The following is a 24,474-nucleotide window of genomic DNA, read 5'->3' on the forward strand; positions in this document are numbered from 1 at the left end:
GATCAGTGGAACCAAGATGCACCTGAGCTCAATTATGAGCTTCATGGCAAAGGCTGTGAATACTTATGTGCATGTGATTTCTTCGTTTTTTATTTTTAATAAATTTGCAAAAATCTCAAAAAAACTTTTTTTTACGTTGTCATTATGGGGTATTGTGTGTAGAATTTTGAGAGAGAAAAATATATATTTTTATTTTGGAATAAGGCTGTAACATAACAAAATGTGGAAAAAGTGAAGTGCTGTGAATACTTTCCAGATGCACTGTAATTTTACAAAGACAGTAGTGGCATCTAATATTATGATGTATATTTTATATTGTAGACACTGATCAGAAAATGTCTTTGTAAACAATAATAGCATTTTCTCATTCAGGGATTAACAGAAAAAAAAGATGCTTGGGGCTACTAACTCATGAGTAAGACAATTAAAGCTGCCCATGGGAGAAACAGCTGATCCTGAGATCTATGCCTGCAGCACTGAGCATTTGTTCCTGTGACAGTACACCAATAAGCTATAATCCACAGTTTTCTATTTTTTTTATGTAAACCACAAAATCCAATTCATGGTGTAATCATTCTCACGGCCCAGTCTAAGTTCACTTTAGTCAAACAAATATTATCTTGTAGAACCCAAACCCTTTGCTACTTAACCTACAGTAACACTGTAAGGTTACAAATAACATGACCAGCGACTCTGATACTGTATGTAGTATTTGCACCATCTATAGATCTGACATGTATACTGCAACGTCATGAGTAAATATAAGCTGCCTGATTATAGTTGGAGTTCCCTGCGAAATAGATCTTGAAATATATATACATATATCTATGTATTTATATATGCATACATATATAACTGTGTTTGCAGTGTGCAATATATGTATATATTGTATATATAAATTTATATTAGAGCTATGTGCCGGGCCATTTTTATTGGTTTTGGTTTAATTTGTCGTCCGGTTTTGATTTTGTAAAAATGCTGTGACTGGTTTTGCTTCTGTATTTTCCCCCCCAAAATTTTACAAAAAAGCGAAAATCAATAATTTTGGCTTTTTTTGTTCCTACAGTATTATTTACCTCAATAACATTAATTTCCACTAATTTCCAGTAAGTTCTGACCACCTCACAACCCATGTTTAGGGGTGTGGCCAGCTAATACAGATGTTTGGCTAACAATTAGAGAGTGTACGGTCTGGGCCCCTTTATAATTATATGCCATGCATGATAATATGCCAGGTTAATAACAGCAATGCATTGTAGAAAATACACCACAGTCCTGTACAGTATAATGTAAATATGTATAATGTATAATTCAAGTGCACAGTCTGGAAGCTAATCCCTAGAGGAGGAGGTGGAGCTCCAGGTTGTAGGGCCCACCAGGGGTTTCCCATATGCCCCGGTGGGCCAGTCCAACCCTGCTCACAGCTCACAATATTGTTTTCATCCAGTTTAGGCTAAAAGCTGAAGTGATTTTGGGGCTTACTAAGCGACAGAGCATGGGCACAAACACACAGCACATCTATGAAACCTTGCCACACAGCATAAAAAAAAAGGGGTGCAAGTCAAATGGAACTGTCCTCTCCCACCCACTATTATGTTGGATATTAAAAAGGACATGCACAGTTTACCAAACCAAGCACTTCAGCAATGGAGACTGACACTTGTGTGGCTGAAGTGCTTGGTTTGTTTGAGCCCTCGCAAAACAACTTTTTGAAAGGACTACCTCCGATCACTAATGAGGAGGTTAATGATGAGGGTGTTAATTAGATTGTAATCTTGTAAAATAAATTTCATGAACTAACCATAAATGATGTAAAATGGAGGAGGTTGCTAGATAGCTAACGTTCCTACACTACCTCTACTAACTTTGGCCTCACAAATGGAGCAGATGCTTTCACAACACTGTCAGGATTTAGATAAAAATAATTCCACACCCAAAAGTTGGCTTTTTGGTCTTTTGCTCAGGCATCCCAATGGCTTTCTTTTTATCATGGTGGCTGACTTACACAAACAACATCCTCAACATCCTCATCTTCAGTGTCAGATAGTAGTACTACACACATACTGTATCCCCCTCATCCTGTTCCATTTCCAGTATCCTCAATTTCTATTATGTCCTCATCACCATCTTTGTTATGGCACATGCCAGGACAACCCATATTAACCCTGGTTGCTCAAATGAAACATTGTTGCAGAATAACTTTGTAGCAGTAATGCCTCCAAGAACAATTATGCATAATCCTTACCCAACTAACAATTGCAAGGGGCTGCGGTAATGTTATTTCCATGTAGGATTACCTTTCCTGGGGTTAAAGTACACACTCTTTCAGGCTTAAAGTACCACATTATTGAACTTTCTGCATAACTGAAAAATAATGTAGCTTTTTCATACTACAAAAGACATATTTACAACAATATGATTTATAGGGGCAGATGTATCAACCTGGAGAAGGCATAAAGAAGTGATAAACCAGTGATAAGTGCAAAGTGATAAATGCACCAGCCAATCTGCTCCTAACTGTTCATTTACATATTGGAGCTGATTGGCTGGTGCGTTTATCACCTTGCACTTGTCACTGGTTTATCACTTCCTTATGCCTTCTCCAGGTTAATACATGAGCACCATAATTTGTTAGCATCACAAGTGAAGACATTGACCCTCCTTCAGCTTCAGTTGCAGTTTTGCTAATTTAGCAAAACTACAACTGCTATCACTCGCATGCTGGGGGCCACACAGCACAGGACAAGACCACCCAGCATGTTAAGGCTGCCAGCTATTCGATCACAATTCAATTGCAATCGCATCGCTTAATAAGGGAACAACCCCCTCTCCCTGCACAGTCTGGCTGCAAAGGCAGTCAGGCCACCGCCATTTTCCTCATCGCAGCGGCCGCTGATGTGATCCATACTGAATAAGGCCCATAGGCTTTTGCAAAGCATAGTGACTTAGCAATGACTTATGTCCAGTGCCGGCGCATCCCGCTCAGCAAGGGTATGCCTTGAAGGAGATGATAGGCTGAGGGGGTGTTCTCCCTGCTCTGCTACCCTGCTGTCACATTGTATGACAGGCAGCAGGACGCTTGGCTCTCAGTATCAGCACAGCTCTTCTCCTCATCTCTCCTCCCTGCTGCACCTGTCAAGCTGTATGACAAACGGTGGCGCTGACAGCTTCAACCTGAACTCCATGTAAGCATCGTATACTCCCCCCTCCTGTGGACATATGTGCAAGGGACACTACTTCTGTGGGCAGTATATGTTGCACTACTATGGTGAGCGTTAAGTGCAAGGGCCACTAATACTGTGGGCAGTATGTGTGACACTACTACTGTGCGCATTATGTGTGGCACCACTACTGTGGGCGTTAAGTGTAAGGGGCAATACTACTACTACTGTGGGCATTATGTGTGGCACTACTGTGGGCATTATGTGTGGTACTAGCACTGGGGGTGTTATGTGTTGCACCACTACTGTGGGCATAATGTGTAAGGGGCACTACTACTGTGGGCATTATGTGTAAGGGGTACTACTACTGTGGGCATTATGTGTAAGGGGCAGTACTACTGTGGACATTTTGTGATGCACTACTGTGTAGCGTAATGTGCATAAGGGGCATTACTGTGTAGCTTAACATGACTAAGGGGCACTACTGTGTGACGTAACATCATTAATTAGGGGCACTACTGTGTGACATAACATGAATTAGGGGCACTACTGTGTGCTCTAATGTGAGAAAGGTAGACTACTATGTAGTGCAATATGAATCAGGGACACTGCATGAAGTGTAATGTGAATAGGATTGTGCTATTGTGTGGCGTAATTTGAATTGGGCGTAGTATTGTGTGGCCACGCTCCTTCCTTTGAGACCACACCCTTTTGACATATGCTGTTCCTTAATTATGTATGGGAAGGAGATAACAAACGTATAGTTTGCAGTGCTAACACCCTAGCACTACCCCTGCTTATGTCAATCAAGCCCTATAATGCATGTTGACATCCTATCAGTCATGCTTGCTTCCAGAGGCATTTTTCTGGATTCAGGATCGCTTAGCTGTTCCCCATAAGACGCTCCTCTACTGATTACAGTACTGCACTTCTCCCATGTATTAAAAAAAATTAAACAAATTGGACATTGCATTATAAAGATTTCAATTTTCAGAGAAATTCTGGTTGGGTTCCCTGAGGAATGTATATGTCTAGAAATTTATTTATTGGCTTTTGTTTCATATTTCACTAGGATTAGAGTACACATATTGTTAATCTTCAACTCCTGCTTATCCATTGTTCCAGTTTTATAGTTAGCTGTACAGAACAACCTTTTGCCTATCATACATCATTACAGTGGTTCAGCCACTCAGGTTTCAGTTTCTACTTAATCAAGGAGATAATGTGGCTATCTGGTCAGAAGGTCAACATATCGACAATCATAATGGGTACACCTATTTTTGGAGGATATTCCACATACTGTACTGTATATTACTTGATAAATATGGGTGGTATTCCGTATGCCGGCTGTTGGGATCCCGGCGCTCAGTATACCGGTGCCGGAATCCCGACACCAGGCATACCGACAACTAATCTCCCTCTTGGGGGTCCACGACCCCCCTGGAGGGAGAATAAATAGTAAGGCGCGCGTAGTGTGCAACCGTGCCCACAAGGGGCTCATTTGCGCTCGCTCAGCTGCCGGCGATCGGTATCCCAGCACCAGTATGCTGGCTGCCGGGATCCCGGCCGCTGGCATAACATACTACACCCGATAAATACAGTAGGCCACTTAAACTAACTTCTGCATTGCAGGACAGCTTGATTTCTAGAGCTGTGCCCATGTATATGCAAATTACATCTTCAAGTCCTGCCCACCTCAGTGAATATTATGTGGGCAGTGGGCATACTCATGTACATTGCCCTGTCTCTGGGAGTGAAGTATAACAACTAGTGTGGATTAAACTTGTTATATGTAACCCTACATGGAATCTATGGCCAACTGAAATTGCATACTACACTTACCTGGATAGCAAATCTTCATAACAATTGTGTAAGGCTGTCCCATTTCCTCTATACTCGAGCCCCAACAGCCTTAGGAGAGGAGGATCAGCTGAAGGGATAAGTATTGGAGTAGGGGGAGTGGGGTCAGGACAGAGCTGCAACAGGAAGGGGAGGTCGGGGCTTTACATGGAGACAGGATTTTTCACCCTCTGTCTCCTGCCCCTCTCTGTCTGCATCTTTTTCTCTCTCCTGCTCCTCTGTTTCTTGCTCTTCTCTCATCTTTATCTTTTTTATCCTCATTAGTTCCTCCTACTTCTAGTCGCAATTGCGCGGACCAGACACTGGCTGCAGCGTGCACTGTGCATGTCACTGCACTGGCTCTCATGGTGGATCTAACGTGCATGAACTTGTGCTTGGATTGTGTTTTTATGGAGCTAGTGTAATTAGGTCCAACGTGCGCGCTTAGCAACGTAATTACATCATCTTAATCACCACTTAATTGTATTACATACTGTAGATTATCCATAGCACTGTTTTCTTTTTTATCTTTACTATTAGAATTTTTGGGACGTCCTCTCTTTTTTTTTTCTGTCTGGGAGATTTATCAAATCTTAGCGAGAGATAAAGTACCAACAAATCAGCTGTCATTATCGGGCACATGATCTAGTGTGTGTCCAAAACCGCATGCTCACACAGGTCATTGGCTGGGTCATCCTGTCGGGTGTGCTGCACGCCCCGATGGGATGACTTTTCTAACACAAATTTTAGATTTGCCTGTGTGTCTATCAGAGGGGGTCATTCCGAGTTGTTCGCTCGCAAGCTGCTTTTAGCAGCTTTGCACACGCTAAGCCGCCGCCTACTGGGAGTGAATCTTAGCTTCTTAAAATTGCGAACGAAAGATTCGCAATGTTGCGATAAGACATCTCTGTGCAGTTTCTGAGTAACTCCAAACTTACTCGGCATCTGCGATCAGTTCAGTGCTTGTCGTTCCTGGTTTGACGTCACAAACACACCCAGCGTTCGCCCAGACACTCCTCCGTTTCTCCAGCCACTCCCGCGTTTTTCCCAGAAACGGTAGCGTTTTTTCACACACACCCATAAAACGGCCAGTTTCCGCCCAGAAACACCCACTTCCTGTCAATCACAGTACGATCACCAGAACGAAGAAAAAAACGTGAGTAAAATTCCTAACTGCATAGCAAATTTACTTGGCGCAGTCGCAGTGCGAACATTGCGCATGCGCACTAAGCGGAAAATCGCTGCGATGCGAAGAAATTTACCGAGCGAACAACTCGGAATGACCCCCAGAGTTTTTTTTAGTGCAATAAAGTACAACCATAAAATATTATATCAGTAAATCACTGTTTTAATACATTCCTGTGGAATTGTGAAGTGATTGTGGTGAATCACTTATAATGTATGTACTAAATATCTGAATCATTGTGGAGACACAAAAAATGAACGTGTCACACTTGTATAATGTACAGTAAACTACAATACAAAAGCAGACTCATTTAGTCTAGACATTGAAAATTCCATGTGGAAAATGCTTGCATAAAGAAATCCTTTTCTTTGTCTGACAGATCAGCTCTGCAGAACCCTCTCTGAATCTATACCCGGATTTTTTATGCAAATGTATTTTTGCTGCTTTATGATTTTGAAAAACAAACCTGATAAATTTCTGTCAGATAAATGATAAGAATTTAGTCCCTCACCTTTATTTAAAACAAGGATTTAAGATGGATAGATAGATAGATAGATAGATAGATAGATAGATAGATAGATAGATAGATAGATAGATAGATAGATAGATAGATAGACAGATAGATAGATGTTACATTTATTCTAATGGTGATCATCTAATTTAAGATAAGTTACTTAAATTATACATAATGATATGTGCACCATGTTTATCATTTTGTATTTGAACCATATTAGTACCTTACCTTATAACTGAAATGTAGTTACGTATGTCCCATATGAAGTGGAATTGCCACTGTTATCACAGGTGTGCCAAAATCTACATACATATCAATCATCTATCCATTACTGGAGAAGAACGATTAACTGTTTATCACTGTCCCTAACGAGTGATACAAGGATAATAAATGAGTATTCTAAGTGATGTATTGCTCATGATGTAATCTAGTTTTTGATAATTTTCCACAAGACATAGTCGATGTTAGGAAGCAGGCATGTGTAGAGCGTCTTGGAGGTCTAACCTACATTTCAGGACAAGTTACTCCCCCATACAGATGCAGCTCATTTTCCATTCATTGCAAAGATTTACTTTACACAAAGAAACAACTTAAGATTCTGCCAACTCACAAGCTGCTCAGCAATCATTCACAAGGTCGCCAATTACTACATTAAGCATCTAGTCTTTTTCACAAAAATGCTTCCAAATAGACAAACTGAAACAAAAAAAAATCTTAATGTTGTACATAGTACTTACTTAATGCAACAGTTTTTAACATTGTAAAAAAGTGTTCTTTAATGCCGATGTGGCTGAACATTAACTTTCTGTATATAACGCTATCATACTCAATACTATTTAACCATTTTTAAAAAGTAACAGTGAATATGCTGTTAAATACTGTAAACTCTATAGATGTTTAAATGTACAATAGTGACTCAGAATATTATTTGTTCATTAACATTTAAATAGCACTTTGCAGATAATGGCCCTCATTCCGAGTTGATCGCTCGCTAGCTGCTTTTAGCAGCAGTGCAAACGCTAAGCCGCCGCCCTTTGGGAGTGTATCTTAGCTTAGCAGAAGTGCGCACGAAAGGATCGCAGCGCTGCTACTAAAAAAAAATTGTGCAGTTTCAGAGTAGCTGTAGACCTACTCCTACCTTGCGATCACTTCAGACTATTTAGTTCCTGTTTTGACATCACAAACACGTCCTGCGTTCGGCCAGCCACGCCTACGTTTTTCCAGCCACTCCTGTGTTTTTATCTGGCATGCCTGCGTTTTTACACACACTCCCCGAAAACGGTCAGTTACCACCCGAAAACACCCACTTCCTGTCAATCACTCAACGATCAGCAGTGCGACTGAAAAGTGTCACTAGACCTTGTGTGAAACTACGTCGGCTTTTGTGAAAGTACGACGCGCGTGCGCATTGCGCACCATACGCATAAATGCCGATTTTTAGCCTGATTGCTGCGCTGCGAACAATGGCAGCTAGCGATCAACTCGGAATGACCCCCTATATTTCAGTCATTTACATAAGTCCCTGCCCCAGTGGAGATTACAATCTAAAATCCCTATTATATGGACACACATACACACTCGGCACTTTATTTATGAGGAAGTGGCTTCCTGGTAAAACCGCACTTCCAGTCAGTATATAGCCCGATGGGCTTTACAATACTTGTTAGTATCATTTAAATTTTTTACCTCCAACCTGCTATGAAGCGGATGCTTAGAAAAGCCGCCGCTTCATAAATAAATCCTGAGGTTCAATATATGTCAGGAGCCAATTGCTTACCAGTATATTTATTTATATTTATTTAAAAGAAACCCACACAAACATAACCAGAACACACACATTCCATACAAGCCTTGGTTGGGAATTGAACTCTCCATACTGTGAGGCAGTGATACTGGCCACTATACCACTGTGCTGCCCACAGATTACATTGTATTTCTCTTTGCAAAATGAAATGCATTAATGCTATAATTTTGATGCTTGTGTGATTATGGGTCATCACAATGATATATATACTCACCAACTTGTACATAGTATGTGGTTGGAAATATTTTTGTCAGTTACTCAGCTTGGTAAATGAATCAACATAAGAGCAATCTTTGTGTCTCTCAACTAAGTGCCAAAGAAAATAAGAATAAAAATCCTCTTTGTGGAACAGGTTGAGGTTTCCTCCACTTCTGACCTGATGCTGGGATTATGGTTTTGAAAATTCTCCAGTGAGCAATGATTGGAAAAAGGTTACACGCAGCTCAGTAGATGAGCAGTATAGTAATAAGAAACAGTTTTTTCTAATTATATATTTTATGTCTTATTTGAAACAAAATGTATACATGAGCACACTTACATACTAGGGTTAGTTTCTTTTTATGAGGAGCCAATTAACCTACCACCACATTTTTGGATTGTGGGAGAATGTACAAAGTGCACACTTATATGGTCGTGGTGGGAATCAAACCCATTACCTCAGTGCTATGAGGCACTAATGCTAACCATTACACCATCCTTACAAGGGTATCAACAAACATTCACATTTAAAGCTGCTAAGGTAATATGGTATAGCTACCACTAGATATTAGTTTAACAATAAATATATTAAGGATACAGAGTCACTTAACACACTTTAAAAAATAACCTTGCCAACTGCAATACAAAGTAAATACTATTAGCCTCAATGAGGTTTTTTCCTTCAGACATACACTACCTTGTCAGATGACTACAGTCCGTCAAAGACAAGACCATTATATTTAAGTGATAAAGCCACAGTAAGTTGCACTGTACATACATAAAAAATATAACAATGAAATAAAATAGGTAAACAGGATATACAACATGAAAGCAATATCTATTGTTTTGTGTATACGTTTATTAGTATTTTGTGTCCCATACTACAATACATTTTCAACAAGATCTTAACGAGTAATTTAATCAGTTAATATTTTATTGAGGCAATGTTTCATAGACATGCTAACAATTCTTGTATACATAAGATATAGTCAATCGATAACAGTTTTGATCTGTACACTTGGGATACAACTAGTATATACCAGGAGTGCTTATTATTCACTTACAAAGTTACATAGTTGGTGAGGTCGAAAAAAGACAAAATGTCCATTGAGTTCAACCTGTATTTTAAAATTATATATCATTTAGATGCTGTAACCTTGGATATTTCTTTCAGTTAGGAATTTATCCATTTTTAAACTTATTCAGTGAGTCCACCATTACTAACTCTTCTGGTAGAGAATTCTAAATCATTACTGCTCTTACTGTGAAGAACCCTTACCTCCATTGGGTTTGACTTTTTTTTCTTCTAACCTCAGAGGGTGTCCTCGTGTCCTGTGTAGCGTTTTTTTTAATAAACAGATCGTCTGATAAGTCCCTTGTATTGTCCCTTAATGTATTTATAAATATTAATAGTGTGCCTTCTCAGCCGCCTCTTTTCCAGTTTAAACATACAGTATCTAACCTTGTAAGTCTTTCCTCATAATTCAGTGCCTCTAACCCCTTAACCAGTTTGGTGGCTCGCTTCTGAACCCTTTCGAGTTCCAAGATATCTTTTTTATAGTGTGGTGCCCAGAACTGTACACAATATTCCAGATGTGGCCACACAAATGATTTATACAGTGGCAGGATTACACTCTCATCCCTTGTCTTCATTCCCCAGTTTATGCATGCTAACACCTTATTTGCTTTTGTTGCTGCATTTTGACATTGCATACTGCTACTAAGTCTATTATCGATGAGCACACCCAAATCCTTTTCAACTACCGTTATCCCTACAGTACCAAAGTGCATAACGTTACATTTTTTTATATTGAACCTCATTCTCCATTTGTCTGCCCAGGCCTTGCTAAATAATTTCGTAGAAGACTCAACATCCTTGTCTGAATTTATTACTCAACACAGTTTAGTATCGTCTGCGAAAATTGACACTGTGCTTTCTAGGCCCACTCCTAGGTCATTAATGAATATGTTAAACAGCAATGTCCCGAGTACTGAGTCCTGCGGTATTCCACTGAGCACATTCAGAGAACTTCCCATTAATCACCACTCGTTGTTCCCTGTTGTACAGCCAATTACTTACCCAAGTACAAATAGTTTTACCCACCCCAAGCTCTCTCAATTTGAAAAGTAGTCTCTTATGTGGCACTATGTCAAAGGCCTTAGCAAAGTCCAAAAAGATTACATCCACTGCTTGACCCTGATCAATATTATCGATCACTTTCTCGTAAGAAGCTTATTAAGTTAGTTTGACATGACCTGTCCTTCACAAAACCATGCTGATTCCTAGTAATAACCTTGGAGGTATCCAAGTACTCTAGTATGCTATCCCTTAATATACCTTCCAGTATTTTCCCCGCTATAGATGTCAAATTTACCGGCCTACAGATGCTGGGATGAGTTTTAATTCCCTTTTTAAATATTGGGATTACCTCTGCTAAACGCGAGTCCTTTGGTATCATTCCTGATGTAACTGACTCACTGAAAATCAAATATAGGGGTCTAGATATCTCTGCGTTAAGTTACTGTAAGTCACTTACTGTAGTTACGTTTGTACTATGTAGTGTATGTACAATAATGTGGATAAAATCTATGTAAATCCATTGTTAAGTTTGGATGATATAGTGAATGGAATGTTTAGCGCACATAATGACAACGGCGGTGATGTATCAAACAGTGAAAACAAAAAGGGAAGTGGACAAGTGAACAGTTGCCCATTGCAACTAATCAGCTTTGAGGTGGCCTTAATCAGGTACATTCTATAAAATGGTAATTATACCATTTTAGCATTTAGCATTTCAATTTGTTAATTTCCCTATTTCCCTTTTCACTGCTTCATACACTGTATATCAGCCCCAATATCTGATGTCATTGTGAAAGCATTTTTCTAGAGCTAAACCATTGGTATCAACACACTGATTTTCCAGGTCCTAAAGATCATTCCCACATTGATCTTTACAATTTTATCATTACTACTTTATCATTCTTCACTAATGATTAAGAAATCACCCAATTTTGACCACTGAACATATACATCACCTTCAGATTGTTAGCTCACGTGAGCACGGCCCTCTTCCCTCTGCCTTCCTTCATAATTATGCTACCTGCTCACAGTAATTATCTATTTATATGAAACTGTTAACTTGTTTGTACAAGCCTATTGTCAGCTGTATTCTCTATGTTCGGTGCTATGGACCCTTATAGCACCTTATAAATACATAATAATAATTATAATAATAAATAATAACAAATGCTTTGTCACTCTTAACGTAGGGGTTCAAGTTGGGCAGAAAGATCCCTATCCTAAATCCTCTTCATATATGTAAAAATAAAATTTACCAATAACCCTTGGAACCTTCTTTCAAAATAATTTATTACTGCACACAATCCCCACCCACTCTGTTGACTTTTATTAGAAAATAACATGAAGTATTTAAAGAATCAAAAGTAATCAGTACTGAATAATAGTTTATGGATGAAGCAGTATACTGTACGTCTGTCTGCAGGTTGCACTGCTTCTAATCTACCAAATCACAGCAAAGCACTGGAGCCAATCTACTAAGGACTCAGTTTATGGATGTGCCAACAAATGATAAGTGAGGATAATGAAAACGGGCAGCACTTTGACCCTGGGCACAGTTCTACCCTTGGTAGCATGGAGATTGTATGTTATGGCTGCAATTGTAATCTCCCAGGATTGCAGACCCCCCCAGTAAAATCTGCCACCTCAGTGAGCCAATTGCATTCCGTGACTGCACTGGCTACACTGTGACTGGCAGTAACTTCCTATTGGAAGTACTACATGTCAATCACACACAGGACAGTCATTCCCATTGGGAGGTGTTTTCTCCCACTGGGACTACCATTACGGGGTGCGATTAACAGAGAGCATGCTTCCTGTAGGAAGCCACTTCCTGCCTTTTGTGCAGTCCTACCCGGCTTCTATGGGATGTGGTCCCAGCACCGCTTGCAGTATGTGCATGTGCTGGTCCCGGCGCCTGCCAGATCCATTGCACAGGTGCCAGACTAGGCTGGTTGGGGCTCTTCTTCTCTCCTCCTACTGCGGGCAGCATGGGTAGTGACAGCCCCCCTCATCCAAAGAGGTAGAAGCCGCTGCTGCACCTAATCTAAGGAAATTACAGTGAAAGCTCTCCTGCAGCAGAGACTAATAAGAATGGAACAAAAATCTCTCATTGCTATGGAATATGGTCGCACTACATTAAAAAAAGCAAAACACAATAATAACAAAGCAAAAATTATAAAAACATAATTGTCTTTTTGCCTGGAAAGTATAAGCTCTAAGCATCATCTATAAATTGTTTAGGTAATTAATAGTGCTGTACTCAGACATATATGTATAAATACATACAGTAGGTTATGTACATATAAGCACAAATATGTTATATGAGGCATTTCCGGGTTCGGTATGCTTTTTCTGCTGTTCGGTACAGGTGGAATGCCGTCAGGGAGCATAGCATGTAACCTCGCGGGCTCGCTGCGCTCACCACACATCAGGCACCATTCTATTCTCCCTCAGGTGGTGGCGGGGACCACAACGGGGAGTAGGAATACTGTGCCTTAATCGGGATTCAGATTGCTGGATTTCACTGGCTGTCGGGATTCCGGTGTCAGTATCCTGAATGCCAGGATCACGACAGCCAGTAAATGAACCACATCCCGGCATTTCCAGACAGGGCCAGATGTACTAAGCAGTGGTATAACTATGTAGGGTGCAAGGGATGCGATTGCTATGTGGCCCAGCGGCTTGGGGGGCCTGCCAGCCCAGCAAGCAACCCACTGCACCGTGAGCAATAGTTCTACCTCTGCAGCCACCTCCAGACCACGGTCATATAAAATCCATGTGACCACAATCCATGAAGCCCCATGTGGTGGAGACACAAGTGTTCAGTGTCACTCTAGTGTACTGGAGGGATTCCTGGAGAATTGGCCACTGAGGGGACTAATCTCCTTAGGAACCGGAGATCGAGCTCGGACGACTGCTTCACAGATCTCCCACCAGAGGTAAAGACTGATTGCCCACATGACAGCAACAGTTCATAACCTCTGCGACACTTGCCGATTAGTGGATGGCAGAGGCGGGCTGCCGACATTTGCAGGATATGACTGGACGGATTATACGTTCCCCGGACTTTCCTACCCAGGCTGTATGAGGCTGGGAGACCAGACTCTGGAAGAGACACAGTTAAACTTAAGGCATCTCAAGAGACTATTCAGAGGTTTTTTTTGCAGTAGTGTGAGCACACCCTTAGGGAACTCAAAGATCTGAGTCAGAGATTGAGCACTACCAGAAAGGACTGTGATTTAAGCTGTTTACATTTGATTTAATAAATGCATTTTATCTATTACAGACCTCACGTACGCTTTGTAGATTACATACATATCAATTTCATCCCTATAATCCCATTGACTTTTTGCTGTGCTATAACATAGATTTTTCATTTATTTCTCATAAGGGAAGACTGGACACCTTCCAGCTCACCAAAAACCCATCCCTTCCTAAGAGTGAACACAGTGTATACCTAATATACAGTATATACTGCTGACATGTACACCCTAACTCTCTGCTGGCATGTATTCCCCCTATCCAATGTACTGACATGACATCATCCCCCACTGCTGACATGTATTACCCCCCCCCCCCCCCCAACCCCTCCACCCCCGCTGGTATGTATTCTTCCCCAGTCTACTACCATTCCCTGCTGACACCGCGCCTTCCCATTGACATACCCTGCCTCTGCTGATATTGTCTCCCCAGAACCCTGTACATGATAACTACCAGGGGCCTGGGACCCTGATATATCACCCCTGTCCCCCCAGCAGCCTCCTCATCTGCTGACAAGTACTGTACTATGAATTGGGGGCCCTGCTTTGTAGCTGTAAATATGTATGTGCGTGTTAAAAAGAGAGGCAACACTAACCACTCCTCTTGTGCGGCACTAGCCATACCCATTATGGTAGACACCTGAGTTGGGGGCCCCTTAAACATTTTGGTATGGGGCCCACAATGTTCTAGTTACGCCCCTGGTACTAAGCCTTGAAAATTAATACATTTCACGGTAATAAAGTACCAGCCAATCAGCTCCTAGGTTTGATACAATAGGTCAGTGATGGCTAACCTTGACACTCCAGCTGTTTTTGAACTACACATCCCAGCATGCCATGCATCAGTTTTAGCATGGCCAAATAGCAAAACTGTAGCAGGGCATGCTGGGATGTGTAGTTCAACAACAGCTGGAGTGTCAAGGTTAGCCATCACTGCAATAGGTGAAGGTATCCATTGTGGATAATACTAGATGACTACTTTAAGTCTGGTGTGTGTTGCAGGCAGCTCGGTGAGGTAATCAGAAGTCATTGAGAAGTACTGTTACCCAGCTGCACCACTGACTAATACTACAGTGATAAAAGTTATGAATAAGGATTTACACATACTATGACAGTATATTATATTTACTGATCGCTTTTACTGCTAAGTTTTAAGATAAAGTGTCTGCATACATTACAGCTTCCAGGACTTGCATGTTTCAATAAAATAATGTGGAAACGTCACTAATGAGGCCAATGATATTAAATAACAAATCAACTTCTACAATGCTACAGTATGTGCAAAATCTAAAGCAGGGTACCCACAGGTTAATAAATTGTTCAATTGATCGAACATATAACATATCGGTAGCAGATCAGTGGTTGTGTACACCAACTGACTGTACACTGGCTGCAGGAACTGCTGACGCTGACATCACATCTTGGCGGATATATCTTCAAGGTATGTACCCAGCTTTAGTTTCAGTCCATATCAGCCAATTGTGAATCAAAAGCTAAAATGACTAAATAACTAAAATATCTGAATTCCCTGTAAAATAAAGTGTTTTAAATAAAACAATTGCCCAATATGGCTGCAATCTCCATATTTACACTCTTACTAAGCCCTTATCACCAATACAGTGTTAGTGGTATTATTAGCAGGGAAGCTTTTCACATTAGCTTGGTGATTGCGGGTTCTGTACTTCCACAGTCACTGTCCACATTCCCAACACCCAACAGTCAGCAAACAGTAGCAATATTCCCCACAATACACTTGAGATGACTTACGTTGACTTGCCACATATTTTTCTCTGGTACCACTGCTTGCAGTTTGTATAGTATTGCTTGTTGGACCCAATGACCTTCTGAATTGCGCACACGTTTGGGCTAAAAAATCCAAATTAGAAATATTTAAAAAAAACACTAAAACAAACCTAGATCACACAGAGAAGCTGATTAGATGTAGTAAAATATCATTATTACTGGAGGGAAATATCTGATTTGTCATTTTACATCATACTTTACTTTAACTATGTACTGTATGTAGTGACTCCATAACCCACCAAACAATGCATCATGTTACGTTATACAGCAATAGGGGGACTACTGTAAACTTGTGAACCATACAGAACAATCACTTATAAAACATAACAATCATTTTTGGACTATTTGATCCCAATAAACAGTGATACATGTTTAAACACTTTCTGCAAAACTTTGTGGAACAACACACAATATAAACCACAAAGCTCTTTACTTTCATTAAGGAGCATTTCCAGCAATTACAATCTATATGTGGTCATTCAGAAGAAACAAGCTGTGGAACGGATCTCACCCATGCTGTCTGCCTCTGATCCTGCTATGCTGTATAACTTGCTGATAAGGATTCCTTGCTGTATAGACTAATGTGGCCAGCAAGGCAAGAGTCAAAGCGAGCAGCACAATGCGATTCATTCTGCGAGGAGTAAGTGCAGGTTGCGAACTCCCACTGCTCTGAACTAAAAGCCAGGAAACATAAACTGTGCTGTGTTAAATAGACCGAGAGTTGGAATGGGTGGGGAAAACGAGCTACTGCTGCAATCTGAGCCTGACTTTCCAAACTGACTCTTTGGGGAATATGTAACCTCTTGGCTGTACGTCTGAAAGGGCTTCAGCAATGCAGTTACAATTATTAGGACTAACTTGTGTTATCCATGCAGAATGGAGGCTTTATTTCAGACACTGGATATACAATGCGTTGCATATTTATACTTCATTAAGCATATTGAATAAGGTTTCCAAATCAGATTAGATGTGTTGTAATCTAGCAATAAGACTAACATTTAAATGGGATTTTTTTTTGCCTAAATTTTAGCTTAAACAGTGTACATATTGTTTGTACATCAAACTTAGGAGGTAAGCTTCCAGTAAACTATTCAGTTGTACATTGCTTGGAAAATAAGCTGCTAATGGAATTTGGGTTAAACAAAAATGTGTACAACACCGCTCTTACAGCTTGCTACATAGAGGAGGCTAGGAAGGAATGTCTGTCATTGTTTCAGATTGATGAGGACAGGCACTTTACATTCATGTGTTATATTAGGCACATTTTCTTCTCACTCCATCTACAAGGGGAAAACAAATACATTACATTACCCAAATGGTTAGAATAAGAACATGTTTGTACTCAAATAAAAATAGAAATGTGCCACAAATTGATAGACCGTATTGCTAACTAAGAAGAAAATACATTACACTCTTTTTTGTTGATATAATATAATATCAAGGGTTGGAGATGAATTGATATGCCGGCACTGGGGATGCCGGTAGTCAGAATACCAACCGGGGAAGATAAGTATACTTACCTGTCCCCAATGTCCCCTCAACCCTCCCTTCCTGCAGCCTGAACCTAACCATCCCTGCAGCCTAACCCTCCCCGTGGTGCCTAAACCTAACCACCCCCTTCCCAAGCCTAACCCTAACCCATCCCGGGGGTGCCTAAACCTACCCCTCCCCCTCTCCGCAGCCTAAACCTAACCCCCCCCCCCCATCACAGTTTAGGAGAAGGTCTTGAGTAAAGTGTCCATTATTGCAGATGACAGTAAACTATGTAAGACAATTCATTCAGATCAGGATGTTAACTCTCTTCAGAAAGACTTCATTAAATTGGAGGTTTGGGCAGCTAAGTGGAGTATGAAGTTTAATATAGAGAAATGTAAAGTTATGCATTTTGGGACAAAAAAACAAATATGCAATCTATAAATTAAATGGGGTAAATCTAGGGAAATCAGAAATGGAGAAGGATTTGGGGGTGCTCATTGACTGTAGACATACCCTCTTCAGACCTCCAGCTATGAACACGGGTTTTTGGCACATGAATGCGCATAATCTGTGTTCATGTGCAGACTGAAAGGTGCCAGGGTTGAAATACTGGGTTGAGCTACCTGGTATTCCAACTCGAGTAGCGAGCAGGGTTGAACACGTGTTCAACCTGGCTCGCTGTGCGGTGTGAATGCATTTCTCGTTCACTGTGTGTGCATGGGCGGCGGTTGGAGATCATGTGATCTCCAAGCACCGCCCCCACCGTGTCACCGCTGAAGTCATCAACCCAGCAATATGCCGGGTTGCTTACAGCAGCGACGGGACGCCTGCAGCGGGTCGCACCCTGGGAGCTCCCATGTCAGGTTCCCAGGTGCGACCCGCCTCAGACGGGCTGAAAGGGGTATTAGCAGTAGTGCCCAATGTCAGGGTGCAGCAGTAAAGGCCAATAAGGTTTTAACATGCATAAAACGGGGAATAGCCACAAGGGATGAAAGTGTAATCCTGCCACTGTATAAATCATTTGTACGGCCTCATCTAGAATATAGCGTACAGTTCTGGGCTGCACAAAATAAAAAAAAGACATTATAGAACTTGAAAAGGTTCAGAGAAGAGCTACAAAATTGATTAAAGACTGTCTTTGGATTATGAGGAAAGGCTTACTAGGTTAGATATGTTTACACTAGATAAAAGGCATCTAAGAGGTGACATGATTAATATTTACAAATAAATTAAGGGTCAGTACATGGAACTGTCAGGCGATTTGCTTATCGAGAGATCTGTACACAGGACACGCGGTCACTCCCTAAAGTTAGAGGAGAGGAAGTTTCATACTAAGCAAAGGAAGGGTTTCTTCACAGTACGGGCAGTAAGGAAATGGAATTTGCTGCCAGAGAAGGTTGTAATGGCTGACTCAATAGATGTGTTTAAAAAAGGGTTAAACAAATTTTTAGCCAAAAAAGGTATCTGAGGCTATAACTTGTAATAATAATGTATGACAGTATCTGGGTCAGTGAAAGTAAATCCATTGCATAGCAGTAGATCAAAATATAGGTTGAACTCGATGGACAAATTGTATTTTTTCAACCTCGACAACTATGTAACTATGTAACCAGGGCCGGCTCTGGCGCTCTGTGCGCCCCGGGCGGCAATAGGGGGCGTGGCTTCGTACAGGGGGCGTGGTCATTTACGCCCCCCTGTACAGACTGAAATGATGTGCGGTGCGCGATGACATCATCGCGCACCGCACAGTAAAGGTACTCTCCACGAAGGGAAACTAGACGCGTACGCGTCTAGTTTCCCTTCACAGCGGCAGCGGCCAGCGGCAGCAGGGGGGCACACAGCAGCAGCGGATCTTGCCCTGGTGCGGCGCCCTCCGGATGGCGCCCTGCGCCCTCCGGAAGCCGGCGCCCCGGGCAAAAGTCCTACTTGTCCGTGGCAAGATCCGCTACTGTATGTAACCTCTCCTGCTGCCCGACAAACACTCGTTTGGGTCAGGATTCCGGCACTGAGATTGTGAACCTAGTTGGGATTCCGGCGCCGGTATTCCAAGCAGTGTCAGAATTCTGGTGTCTGTATTTCTTTTTTTTTTTTTTCAATATATATTTTATTGAGGTTCACAGAATACAATAAGTAATGGCAGGAGAAAACATAGGACCTCACCATAATCTAAAACAAGTTGAATCATACAATAACTAATTATAAGGGTAGTGGGGCCTATAGTAGAACCTCATATTTTCCATTTTCTAATATTAAATATCAAAATTATTATGAACATCAGATTTACATAGATCAAATAAGAGCTCTTTTAACAAAGGTATCAAACGTAAATCCGGTGTGAAAATAGAACCAAAACATAAACAGTGTAACATACTAATGTGTTCATCCCTGTGGGGAACACAGAAACCAAAAACAATAAATCAATATAAAAGAGCAAAACAGTACCTGCCCAGACTGGGGGACCACCGACCCATCCATGGAGACATCATCAGAGTTAAAGGGAGTGTATAGTAGACGGAGAGCCATGGAAAGGAAATAGAGGAGGGAGGCACAAAAAGCTAAGGCGGGCTTCAGGGATTAGTGCGACAAGGAGGGGAGGAAAGGAGGAGAAGAAGCGAGGAGGGGAGAGGGTTCAGGCAGTAGTAGGAGAGAGAGAAATTGGAGGGTTGTCAGCCAGGAGTTGTTGGACATACCATGTGGTGCAACAAAAGCTCTGCTTAATGGCAAGTTTAGTTACATTGGGCAATCTGCGAATAAATCGTCCCCAGCATTGAAACAACGCAGGGGTAAGTACGTCCTTATTGAGAGATGTTTCCAGCCAATCCATCGTGAATAGAAAGAGTAACCTAGAGGTCACCAGTGGCAACGTAGGGGGGGTATCAGAGATCCACTGCTGGAGTATGGCTTTCCTGCCTACCGCTGAGAGAATCATCACTAGTTTTGCGTCCTGAGAGGGAATATCAGGTTGATCAAGGACATGTCCAAAGAGAGCCCAAGAGGCAGTACATTGAAAGTGCAAACCCAGCTCGGAGATGCCATAGTCTCTCACTCCAGCCCAGAAAGCCTGAATGGAGGGGCAATGCCAAAAGCAATGCATAAGATCAGCCAATGGCGCAGAGCACTTTTTGCAGTCTGCCGAGTCAGATAAACCCATCAAGGAGCTCCTCTTTGGAGAGATATAGGCTCTATGCAGAATTTTATAGGACATTTCCTGATACAGGCTAGCCGGGATAAGTTTCAATGAGGCATAGAAACTATCCATTATGTTATCGGGGGACATTGAGGGAATTTGAGAGGACCATGTTTGAACTTGAGCGAGATCAGTGGTGGGTATATGTTCCATGCGAATGCGGGCGTAAATGGTCGAGATGGAGTATGTTCCAGAACGCAGGAGCGTGTCTAGGGAATTAAGAAAATCTGATGGATGAAGATGAGAGAGGACCGATTGTATATAATGTGAGGCCTGAAAAAAGTAAAATGTGTGGTGAGGATTAATGTTATACTTGGTTAAAACTTCGGCAAAGGAGAGTATCTTTTTCCTAGTGTCAAGAAGGTCACCAATTTGTGTAATCCCTGCCATACGCCAATCAGTGAAAAGAAAAGGAGGCCTAACATCTCTGGAATTGCAGGTTGCCAACCAGAGGGAGAAACAAAGAGTAGGAATATTGTAATTTTAGAGATTTTCTAGATAATCGCCATGCCGCAACGGTAGAGGTTAAGAGTAAGTTGTCAAGATGAGGGGGCAACAGTTCAGATTTATTTGTGTGGAGAAGAAAACTAAGGGACAGGGGGGCACAGAGTTGGGAGTCAATTAACGAGTCAGTAAAGATTGACGTGCCTCTAATCCAGTCCATAGCAAAGCGGAGAAGGCATGCTCTATTGTATTGCTCTATGTCCGGCAGATTCATTCCCCCATTCTGTACCGTTTGGGACAGCTTGAAGAAGCTTATTCTGGGTCGTTTATCGGCCCAGATAAATTTAGAAATAGATGGATTAAGGGAGGATAAATCAGATTTTGAGAGCAGAACTGGAACCATCTGGAGGACATAGAGCAATTTGGGGAAACTAGCCATCTTGACAAGGTTACAGCGCCCCATTAAATAAAGGGCAGTTTTTGCCAAAGCGCTAGTTCAGTCTGAATTTTAGCGAGGATAGGGCGTATGTTATCAGAATAAATACGAGTAGGGTCGGAGGGGAGAAGGATTCCGATATATGTGATATGAGTGGGGGCCCAGCGAAACGGGAAAGGGGTGTCCCAACCCGTGGTGACCTGAGTAGACATGGCCAATGCCTCTGATTTGTCATAATTAATGGAAAAGCCGGCAAAGTAGGAGAAACATTCAATGATGTGTTGTAATACCGGAATAGATTGTCTTGGGTTAGAGGTAAAAAGGAGGACATCATCAGCAAATGCCATCAGTTTCACCTCCCTATTGCCTATCCCAATACCCCGGAAGGTGGGAATATTGAGGATATATCATAAAAAGTGTTCTAGAGCCAAATTAAAAAGAAGGGGGGAAAGAGGGCAGCCCTGTCTAGTACCTCTTTCAAGAATAAAAGGGGGTGAGGGAACATTATTTACTACCACCTGTGCAGAGGGATTGTTATTAAGGGAACTGACAAGACCGCGGAAGTTCTCACCGAATTGCTGATGAATCAGAACCCTTGTTAAGTGAGGCCAAGCAATTTTGTCAAAAGCCTTTTCCGCATCAAGGTTTATCAGAACATTATCTGTATTATTGTGAGAGCGTGAGTAAATGATGGCCGCTAAGGCGGTTCTGATGCCCTGTACAGATTGTCGGTTTTTAATAAACCCCATCTGTGCGGGTGATACAATACGGGAGAGGCAAGGTTGTAATCTGTTGGCCATCAATTTCGTGAGGATCTTGAAGTTTTGATTGAGTAAGGAAATCGGTCTGTAAGAGCTGGGTAGGGAAGGGTCTTTGCCAGGCTTTGCCAGAACTATTATAGTTGCTTCGTTGAATCTAAGTGGCGTGGTCTTGGAGGTGAGAATGTGTTTATAAAGAGATGTAAGAGTGGGGGCTATTTCGTCTCGTAGCATCTTATAAAATTCTGCGCCAAAGCCATCAGGACCCGGCCTTTTATTATTAGGTAAAGTCTTAATGACTTCAACCACCTCCTCGACCGTGACCGGACATTCTAGAGAGTCTCTCTCCTCCTGGGTCAGGACTGGGAGGGCAGCAGCTTCCAAAAAGGAGTGATTGGCCTCTAGGTTATTAGGGCCCCTGGCGTACAGAGATTGATAAAAGCTCCTGAATTCGGTGCATATAGTTTCGGGGTCAGTAGTCAATGTGCCCGAGCTATTGATGGCATTAACCCATGTGCGGGATTTAGGGCCTTTGATGAGATTGGCCAGCAGTTTACCCGACTTATTGCCCCACCTGTGAAATCTGTTTAGCTGGTAATCATAAGATAATTGGGCTCGTTCCGTAAGGAAAGTGTCATAAATAAGTTTAGCGGAAAGATAAGCTTCTTTATGTGCGGGGGGGTGTCATATTGGGTATATCACCTGTAAGCGGAGGTGAGAGTAGTGCTTAAAGTCTGTAGTTGGGAAGAAAACTTCTTCCGTTTAGAATGAGTGTAGGACATAATGTGGCCTCGAAGGACGGCCTTGGCTGCACCCCAGAATATTGGCGAATCCAAGGTTTGATCACCATTATCCAGAACGTAATTGAGCCGGGACTGTTTAAGATGGAGAAGAAAGTCTGTAGACTGGCATAAGTATGCAGGGAAGCGCCACCTAGGGACACTATGGGGGGGTAAAGTTAGTCGGATGTGGAGAGAGATCGGGGCATATAATATAATAATAGTCTCAATGGAGGTGTAAGAATCTTTGGGGAGGAGATCAGTGACAGTAAAAATGTAGTCTATTCGAGAGTGAGAGGAGTGCGGGTGGGAGAAGAAAGAGAAGTCTCTCTGTGTGGGATGAAGGATGCGCCAGGGATCTAGAAGGTCTAGTTGAGTGCAGAAGGAGGAAAGCAGTCGAGCATAGGATGAATGAGTGGTCGAACTTACCCAAGATCTGTCCATGGATGGGTCAATAACCAGATTGAAATCCCCACCGACAATCAGGTTTTGGCTACCCCAGTTAAAAAGAATCGTTAAAAGATCTGCGAAAAAGGAGTCAGGTGAAACATTAGGTGCATAAACATTAAGAAGGGTGTACACGATGTTGTTTATGTCTACATCTAGTAATAGGAATCTTCCCTCAGGGTCACAGAGTTTCCTAATCACAGAATATTGAAGATTGGCGTGAAATAGTATCGTTACCCCCCTAGATTTAGAGTGATATGGAGATGAGATACATTCTCTGATCCAAGGGGCACGTAAGGTGTGTGTAGGGTCATCTAACCAGTGTGTCTCTTGGAGAAAGACAATATGGGGAGACATGCGTTTCAGGTGAGATATCACCTTTTTCCTTTTGACCGGATAATTAAGACCCTCCACATTCCAGGATATAATGTAAAGTGACGGAATATTTGGGTTACCGTCTACATGAGATATATGGTGGGAGTCAGAGGACATATCAACCCACCCCCACCGGGAAAAATGTAAGCGACAAAATGTGAAGAATAAGATAGGGTCCCATCCCGTCCCAGCGAGTGGGGGGTGACTCCCCCAATGGAGTGAAGGGGTCTCGGCCTAGGCAGACACAGCTAACAAAATACAAAAACTGTAACAAGAACATCAATGAAGTACAACAAAACAACATCAAGAAAAAAAAAGAAAGAAAAAAAAGGGGAGAAACAAATCAAGAGTGTGCGATAAACACCCTCAAGGCAATATGTATGTGAGACCCAGGCGTAGGCTCGGGTGACAAATAATCATCAGTTGGCAAAGTCACATCTCGTTCAAGTGTTGGCTAGAGGGAAATGCCATCGGGCCTCCTCGGGATCCTCAAAGAACCGTGGCCTGCCATCCTCAAAGACTCTGAGAAAAGCTGGGTAGAGTAAGGAGAATTTGATCTTTGCCTCAAATAGATGTTTGCAGATGGGGCAAACTCCCTGCGCTTCGCGGCCACCAAGGCAGAAAAATGAGGAGACGGTCACCGTTGACTGAAAGGCCAGCCGTCTTGCGGTAGTGGTCAAGGAGTCTCGACTTATCAGCATAGTTCAGGATTCTCATTATGACTGGG

At 42.0% G+C, this 24,474-nt stretch overlaps 1 protein-coding gene across 1 annotated transcript in view; it reads right to left on the reverse strand.

Moving 5' to 3' along the window:
- TGFBI (transforming growth factor beta induced) overlaps nt 1–16,539 on the reverse strand; it is a 118,027-nt gene extending 101,488 nt beyond the window's left edge. The window contains exons 1-2 of the mRNA XM_063928218.1: nt 16,357–16,539; nt 15,810–15,908 (exon numbers count right to left, since the gene is read on the reverse strand). Of these exons, the coding sequence (XP_063784288.1) occupies nt 15,810–15,908; nt 16,357–16,475 (218 nt within the window). The 5' untranslated portion in view covers nt 16,476–16,539. The remainder of the gene's footprint in view (nt 1–15,809; nt 15,909–16,356) is intronic.
- Nucleotides 16,540–24,474: the final 7,935 nt, after the last annotated feature.

Source organism: Pseudophryne corroboree, chromosome 6 (assembly GCF_028390025.1).
Source record: "Pseudophryne corroboree isolate aPseCor3 chromosome 6, aPseCor3.hap2, whole genome shotgun sequence".
Lineage (NCBI taxonomy): Eukaryota > Metazoa > Chordata > Amphibia > Anura > Myobatrachidae > Pseudophryne > Pseudophryne corroboree.